The following is an 8,722-nucleotide window of genomic DNA, read 5'->3' on the forward strand; positions in this document are numbered from 1 at the left end:
GGCAATTTTCTAAATTCTACGGGTATTTTCTTCCACAGTATATTTTTGTAAGTTTTAGTGCAAAATATTCCACTTGGCTGAAATGTCCGCCATCAATGCCGAATGTGTTTATTTCCTTTATTTGGAGGCGACCTTTTATCCTTTAGCCATCACGGTGGTTCAATGGTTAGCGCGCTCGTCTACTGAGTCGAGGGAAACGGGTTCAATTACGGCCACGGCGGCCGCATTTCGATGCAGAGGAAAGGCTTACGGCGCACGTTTGCAGTGAGATGAAAGCGCGCGTTAAACTACCTTACGTGGTCGAAGTTAACCCTGATCTCACCGTAACGCTGTTTCCCATATCCCATGAGTGGCTTCGCGGCGTTAAAACCCACATTTTAGAATTTTTCGTGGAAACTGTCCATTGCGTTATGCGAGCGCATTCAAGGAATGGGGTCTAAGAGCATAACGGTTAGTGCTTCTTCAACATTACAGTTAAAAAATACAGACAGAAAAGCAAGTAGCAAAAACAGAAATGCTTCAGGTAATTTGAAGCCGTGCATTAATGGGCAGCGCTGCAGTATCTTTGAATGTTTTGCTTTGAAAGACTGTGTTCTGGACATTCTAGACCTTTGCACGGTCCAGAGTGTCTGCGCAGTATCTTTTTTACCTGTAGGCGTTGCTTTGGCTCAGTTATGCAGTTTTAGAATTTCAAGATATTTAGCATCTGGAATCTTTTATACGCAGATTGCCTTTTGCTTCGTTTCTTTTTTATCTCTTTTCTTTTCAATGCTGTCGGCTAAGAGATTCAGGACTAGCCAAGCTGAAAAGACTAGCTTTATGTCGAGGCTCTGCCATGTATGTCAGTACTCTGTCTGTGTGCGCACGCGTCTGTGTGTGCATGTGGGTGCGTGCTCGAGCACATGTTTGCGTACGTTGTAGAACGTTACTAATTTTACGCCTTTCAAGTACGTTCGTTATTTAAACAGGCTTTTTCAATGCACTAGTCTTCCGAGTCAAAACTAAAAATTTTCTTTGAACAGACTAGTTTGCTTTATTTATTTCATAGGGTTTAGCGTCCCAAAGCGACTAGGATATGAGCGACGACGCAGAGAAGGACGTCGGAAAAATTTCGGCCACCTCGGTGTTTTAACGTGCAGTTAAGGACAATACGGGGCCTCTAGCATTTCGTCTTTATCAAAATGCGACCACCACGGCCGGCATCGAACCCTAGTCTTTCGGGTCAGCAGCCCAGTGCCATAAGCATTCAGCGCTGCCGCCTAGAATAAACCTGGCGTGGAATTTTCTGTGTTCGGTCTTCATTACGCACAGCTCGAAATTCGGGTTAGAGGCTTGAAGGTTTATTAGAAGCTTGAAGCTTGAAGGCGGATTCGTGTCAGCAAAACGTGTCCGCAGCAGTTGTGACGTTCTCAGTAGAGGTAGCGTCAAACGATTGGTTGTAATCGAAAGAGGATGATGTGAGGATGCTGCTCGAAAAAATTATGTCGATAGGATGATTAGTTAATTAATTCGAGCTTAAAATGTGTAAAAAAGTGGAAAGAACACTCACTTCGAATTAGTGAGCGGACGGCAAAATAGTGAAAAAGTCGGCAAAGGAGTGAAAATAAAGTCTGAAATGAATTTGAACGTATTTTATGACTGATAATTAATCGAGCAAAAAAGTTTCATTCTCATCGATAAATTAGTTAATTTTCAGTGAAAACCAGGACGGTTAAATAGGCTGGACGGAAATATAGTGAGTAGACACGAAAGCAACCACGGCCCAAATTTGAAAAAAAAAATGTTGATTCAGAAAAAAGAAGCACTAGTCAGAGTAAATAAATCGATCGTTCATTAAAGCATAATTACGCTAATTCAGTAGTTAAATTAACAAACAAAAAGAAAATGATAAGGAGAGACAAATAGATGCGATGAGTTCCGAGGAAGCGTCGATGCTTTCCCATTCTCCCAATGCGGGTCGCCACAGTGATCTATAATTTTTACAAACCCCTCAAGCGCTACAGCGCGCTCTATACTAAACCGCCATGTCTAGTGTTATTGAGCTAGGCCAAGCTTCACCTGGTTAACAATTGCTTCTTAGTAAGAACTGAAGGTTGATACAGAGAGAAGGGCTTTTGGTATCGTTTGGACAGTACACATCGGAAAATTTAATTCAGAAGCACTATGTTATCATACCAGTAGCAGGAAAGGGAAAGAAATCGAAACGAAGCTTCTGACACTAAGGTACGCAGCAAAATGTTTGCTGTCTTATTTACGTGCTCCTCAAGTTTGAATTGCATTTTACTGATGCAGAAGCGAGCGTAAGCGCAAGGTCATAAGGGGACAACTTGTGCTATCGGTTTGCGCCTCAGCAAAGTCCGTGATTGGATGGTGGTTTTGCTGTTATAGAGCGCGCTTTAAGGAAGGGCCTTCTAACGTTTGCGAAGATTTTATAATTCGGCCCTTATTTACAAGCGGCCTGTGTTGCTTCCGTGTGAGTGCCCGAAAATTGCGAAAACATGTGTACACCGCCCTTATAATTCCAGAGACACTACCAACTCACGTGCGAAATGCGAGATTGCACTTGGGAATGAATTTCGATACGGAACGTTGTTGGGTTCATTTCAGCATCTGTTTAAGAGAAAAAGGGAGAGGCTGGGGAGCGAATGGTGCTGTCTGCAACCGTGATTTGAATGAAAGAACCTAATATTTCGAAAGAAAGACTGGTTTCTGAAAAACTTTATTATTTGTAGAAAAGGCCTCCACTACTTAGAATTGAAAATACAAATTAAACAGGCAGTTTTGTCCAATTGCTCGGTTTTAAGATTGTTCAACACAGAATTCCGGTGTATTTGTTTACAGATAAGCAGACATTTAATTCAAGGAGTGTGTTCAGTGATTTTCTGCTATTGCCTGCAAAACATAGCAAAGTTGTTGAGTTATAATTACACGGCTGAAAGCCTCACTCGTCTGGTTTCTCAGAAACAACCACGCAGCTTGACAAACGCGTTTATTAAACTTGATGCACCGGACACAGCCTATGACTTCCGCATTTATGTTTCGCGCTAAATTATTTATTGCCTCTTTTACAATAGCTATGATGCGCGGTTAGTGCAGCTCTGAGAAACCGCTTATCCTTCTACCCAGGTGTGCTCCACAATTGGTTTTTAAAGCAAAAATAAATGGTTTTTTCAACAATTATCTGATAGGCTGGTAATCCCAAGCATAAATTTTGTCAACAATATACGGTACAAGCAATTGTCTTGCCCCATGGACTGGATCACTTGCGTTTGCATTTTACGTTTCGAGAATTCGGCTGCAGAGCTCTGTCCTTGAAAGCTATTCCCATCAAGTTTGACACATGGCGGAAAACCGGAAGATAGCGCCACACAGATTTTTTTAGAGTCATACTTAGCGCTAGACCTTCAGAAGTTCATAATCCCGTAAAATGGCTAAAAAGATAAAAAAAAGTGCACCCCTGCCCCTGCATGGTACTTCACCGCAGTAGCATGTCCCAATACACCTGAAGAAAAAAGTAATTAGTTCTATTTTTTACTTTAGTTAAGGCCGCTAACTAAAGGATTTAGTGTATAACCTTGCTTATCCTTGCCATAACCTTGCTTTCTCACCTTTAACACATCTACCCTGACGGCTACCTCGATAACATGGAAATTCACTTTTCCAGGCCGTCAAGAGCTTAACAGCTGAGGCCTACCGGCAGCCCTCTGTTTCGTCGACCGAAGCTGTTGCCTTTTCATGATACTATAAATGAGAGCAACCTGATTATTCCGAAGAAAGTCTACAGTAGTTGCCATCTGAGCAGCGCTCAATTGACAGTAGGGAATTGAATGCCCTTGCGTCGATGTTGACAAAAGTCAAGGCAAATTAACCTTGTCTCAAGACGACGCCGCAAGGCACTTGTCATTCTTCACTATGTGCTGCTTCCAAGAAAGGATATTTTACTAAATTTTGTAAAAGTAGCGGCAGCTGGAAAAATATTGATGGGTAACTTAAGTTCCACCATAAGGCTATGATGCCATAGCGCTAATAGGCCCCTTAGATGTTCGTGGTCCTTTCTGCGTACCACTTCGCAGACACGGTAAATGTCTACATTACATTCATAGATCGCAGGGAGTTCTCATACGACTCCTGGCTCAGTGGTGCAGCTGTCAATTCCGTTGCTACTCTGCCCGGTCAGGTGGCTGTTTAAAACACAGCCACCAGTAGGGCTTGTGAGATCCACGTTGCTCTTCCGATAGAATCTCTCACGATCATCATTAAAGGGCTACTGAAGCGGTTTTAGAATTCGATGAGTTTAAGGTTGTCGAATGTGCGAAACGTGCTGGTAAAGCCTGCGAAATCGTTTTGCTCTAGCATTTGAAATGATGGCGTAATCGCCGAATAAAGTCGTCGTCGGCGTTCAGGCTTCTATGAAGTGCACAGCGACGGGCAGAGGCCCCGATAATGACGTCACGTATGACGGCACTACGTTTCCAGCGAAGAAACGGTTATTCATTGGAAGAAAACCGACGCCATCGAACATGAAGCTCACGAAGCATTGTTTGGCGCCATCTGACGACACACAGCAGCATGCAAGCGTAAGCAGCGGACATCTGAAATTTCGGCAACAATGACGTCAGTCCCGAGTTTCCCCGCACTACTCCAACGTAGTGAGAAGAAGCCTAAACATCGTCGCGGTTTTAATCGATGATTATGACACCATTTTAAATGCTAGTGCGAAAATACTTTTCATGCTTTATCTACAAGCTTGATAGATTCGAATTCTTGAATAACCTCGAATTCTCAAAAAACCGTTTCAGCTTCCCTTTAAACTGCCATCTGCCACGGTGACGCGCTGTGGGTTGGTTGACGCCTGTGGGCCGGTTGGCGCCTGCCACGGTGGGCAGGTTGTGATGCCAGCACCATTTTACCACTTATGGTGGAAGGTGGGCCACCTGGTTTTTCACTCTCAAAGCCGACGCCGGATTGTCTGCTGAATGGCAGCATTAACGCCGTTACGTTGTTAATGGGTGTTAGGGTTTTGTGCGGTTTACCGTCCAAAAGCGACTCAGGCTATGAGGGACGTCTTAGTGAAGGGCTCCAGAAATTTCGACCACCCGTGATTCTTTAATCTGCACAGAAATCACACACTACATGGGCCCCTAACATTTCGCCTTCATCGAACTTCGCCCGGCGGGACCGGGATAGCACCCGAGTCTTTCGGGTCAGCAGCCGAGCACCATAACCACTGAGCCACCGCAGCAGTGCGTTATTAACTGGGTAATTCGGTCGAGCATGTCAGGTCCTGGCCGTGCTCAACCTGCATCACTCGTGAGCAACCCCTTGTTTTGGTGCTTGCTCTTCGCAGGCTCTCCTCTGCGGCAGCTCTTCACCAGCAAAATCCTGCAGCTTCAAGAAAATGGCACCCTTCTTGCTCTGCGTCAGCGCTGGTGGTCGGCGGTGCCAGAGACCGGCGACAGCGCAGACCGCCGCTGCAGCCCTGGTGCTGAACACGGAAGTTCTTCCGCGGGCGGAAGTGCACCCGGAAGCAGCACTAACAGCAAGGACGCCATGGGCATTGGCGGACTCCTGATAGTCCTTGGCGTCGGATGTCTTATTTCCGTGGTGGTGGTAATCGCCGAGTGCCTCTGGAGGTTTCGCTGCTCAGCAAAGCGGAGGAACCAGGTACGAAAGAGATCGGTTTGGTCCATTTAGGGCTTTTATCGTGAGGCAAATCGAGGCAGGAAAGTATTGCTATTCATGTTCAATGCCGGTACAGCTTCTGCTCTTCATTAAAGAGTCTCTCTCTCTCTCTCTACAGCTTCTGTCTTTTTCTTTCTCGTGTGCTAATTCTCCCAATTTGTAACAGAAAGTAACAACTAAAAATTTTTCTTTAATGCGACAGTGAGCATCCTGGCACAACGTCGGATGAAAAGTGTGGCCCTGAAGGAAATTGATGTCGTTAAAATATTTTTCGCTGTTTTACCACCCAAGTTCTGTTTTGGGGCCAGAAAATTGTGCAGTACACCAGGAGATGCAGCGGTAACAGAGAAATATGTAACATACGGATAGATTCCAGTTCAAAAACTACATAATGAATTTTGTAGCTGGAGCAAAGCTTTTTAGCATCTAAAGCTGCATTAATTATTAGAAATAAACGTACACTTGGGCAGGTATCTATATGTATAAATCATTGTTCATTTATTTGCTTTCTTAGAATAAGTGAATGGAAAGACTTTATCAAACGAGAACCTTGGTTTGATGTGTCGCACTGTGAACAGTCCAGAAAAGATTTAAAGTGGTTTTTCTTGAAGTAAAAGAAAATGTTAGCTTAGTTGATTACGCGATTAATGAATGAAACCAACTATTGCGCTAATGTCACACTGAACGAAACCGAGGGCCGTATTCTGTGAGATGTCCATTTTCCGTTTTTTTTTTTTAAATCGCGTCCCTTCGGTCCTCTTTCAGTGTTCACTCCGATATTACCTTGGCTTTCAAGCGTCTGGGACAAATGACCTGGCCAGTATGTGGTTGGAGACCAAACTTCAGCCAATAGCAGCCAGTGGTCAGATCTAGTTGGCTGCTATTGACCGAGCGCTGTGATGCACCTCACCATTGGTTCCATATTGCATCCAATCTGAGCCAATGTTAAGCTCCAGTCACCAACCACCAAATGGCCGGGTCGCTTGCCATAGACGCTTGAAAGACGCAGGTTTATCTGAGTGACCACTGACAGAGGGCCGATTGGACGCGAGATGGACAACGAAAAATAGACACTCTTTAGAATACGGCCCTATAGCATTGTAGGCATTTCATGTGCACAAACGGTACTTTTTGTAGCACGACCCGAACTCCTAGTCCGGAGAGATGTAATGCGGTGTGTATATTTGTTTTTTTTTTTCGTTTTTGCACAGGGACCCAGATGGAGGAAAACACGACGCAAGATACCCGCAAGTGCGTCCTTGCAGGACTCAAACCTGATCATCCTCGATCCCCCCAAGGAGTTTCAGGACGACCAGGACAACTTCCCCATGACGTCATACAAGTGCGAACCTCTCACTTAGCAGTACACAGATGGAAAGAACTGGCAACTGTGAATCAAATGCCGAAGAAAAAAGATGTGTATATGTTAGTGCGAGAGTTTATTTACTGTTCTTCATCAGCCTTAATTATTGCAAGACAAGTGAAGACTGCTCTAAAGGGCTATACGGGAGGGGGTTCTAACTTTGTAAATATTTAACTTATTGGTTCATACAAACATGCCACCTGAGAGCACTTTTTCCTTCAATTCTTGCTTTTCTTGATATTTGCTACGAATCATCTCTGATAAAAAGCTCAATTTACATTGAGCAATTTCAACTTCAGTGGGAAAGCAACTGTAGCTGTCACACCAAATAAACTTTACAATTATAATGTTATCAGTGTACTTAGCGGCCGTAATCAGTCTATTTATGTACACAGAGCAATTTCTTGATGTCTGCGTTAATTTGCATCAGCGAATGTTTTCCCATGCTTCAAAAGAAGTCTTCGAAAGAAATGTGAATATGGACTATTATCAACATTATCAGTTTTAAAAATAAAATTTAATCCTTCAGCGACTTTTCGTTGCGTGCCAGCTACTGGTAAGCAGTGCTCATGGTGTATGTGGCGTCACTTGGACCACACGGCTTATGTTATGTCTTTCGCGACATTGAAGCTCAAATAGGCGCGGAAGTTGTCTGCTGTGCAACAAATTTGCAACATGGACAGACTTGTCGGCGGCCCCAGCTTCTCTCAGGTAGCGTCAGTGTTTTTAACAAAAAAAACACCAAGGGTGCTATAGCAAATGATGACGTGTAGATAAAGAAGCGCTTGAGTTGGAGCTACTTGTTGTTATGTGCGCGCCGAGTGCCAGTGATGACAAGGCGACACGGGTGCCCACGCTGTACAGGCAAGGTGCGGTCATTTTGCGCGCGTCACTTTCCCACAAGCACGTAGGATAATGAAACCTTGGATTCACTGGCTTACAAACATCAACAGACGTCTATAAACTGTTTCAGAATTCGGTGCGAAAAAATTCAAACATATGGTTTTTGCCCATCGATGCAAGCAAAAGACATTGAGACCTGATCCGTCCTCAAAGACATTATTTTCATTGCGATCCTCTGTGAGCGCCTCATGGTATTGTTAGCCGACCAATATGATATAAAATATCCTGCTCACCTGATCTTTGAGGATACCACAAACTACCTTTTCTATCCAGAGCATAAAAATAAAGATATCTAGTTTAAAGAAGATTCCGTCACCGCATCCGTGGACTTCCGGTCTCGTGAGTAATAGTTTTGGTTGAATAATACGTGGGCAAAAAGACCCCGCCATTATTGCTCAGTGATGCTCAATGATCATTGATTTACACAGTTACGCTGCAGATTCATAGAAAATAACAAAATGGTTGCCAACTACTGTCGCAGTACCTCACATATTTGCTGCAATTATTGAAAAATTATAGCACGACGTGGGGGGTATTAAAGCAAATGAATGAAGCTTACCATAAAATGTTCGGCTCTTTTGGAACGCCTTCAGGTGGTTAGTATATGCGTCCCTTATTTTGAAGAAAAGATTTTCTTATACACTTTCAATCGCAGCGTCGAAAGCTGTTTCCTGCCCCACAACTAAAGCTGCTGTAAATTGAAAAGAGCTGCGTCTGTGAAAGCACTACCTGTTTTCTCTATATTTGTTTTTTTTTATTTATCGATACTGCAGG

General features: G+C 43.8%; 1 protein-coding gene across 1 annotated transcript in view; it reads left to right on the top strand.

Moving 5' to 3' along the window:
• Positions 1-8,229, top strand: part of LOC149360724 (glutamate receptor ionotropic, kainate 3-like) — a 505,094-nt gene extending 496,865 nt beyond the window's left edge. The window contains exons 15-16 of the mRNA XM_089569381.1: positions 5,348-5,664; positions 6,894-8,229. Coding sequence (XP_089425507.1) covers positions 5,348-5,664; positions 6,894-7,043 — 467 coding nt within the window. The 3' untranslated portion in view covers positions 7,044-8,229. The remainder of the gene's footprint in view (positions 1-5,347; positions 5,665-6,893) is intronic.
• The last annotated feature ends 493 nt before the right edge of the window (positions 8,230-8,722 follow it).

Source organism: Amblyomma mixtum, chromosome 2, assembly GCF_055824585.1.
Source record: "Amblyomma mixtum isolate Tamu chromosome 2, ASM5582458v1, whole genome shotgun sequence".
Lineage (NCBI taxonomy): Eukaryota > Metazoa > Arthropoda > Arachnida > Ixodida > Ixodidae > Amblyomma > Amblyomma mixtum.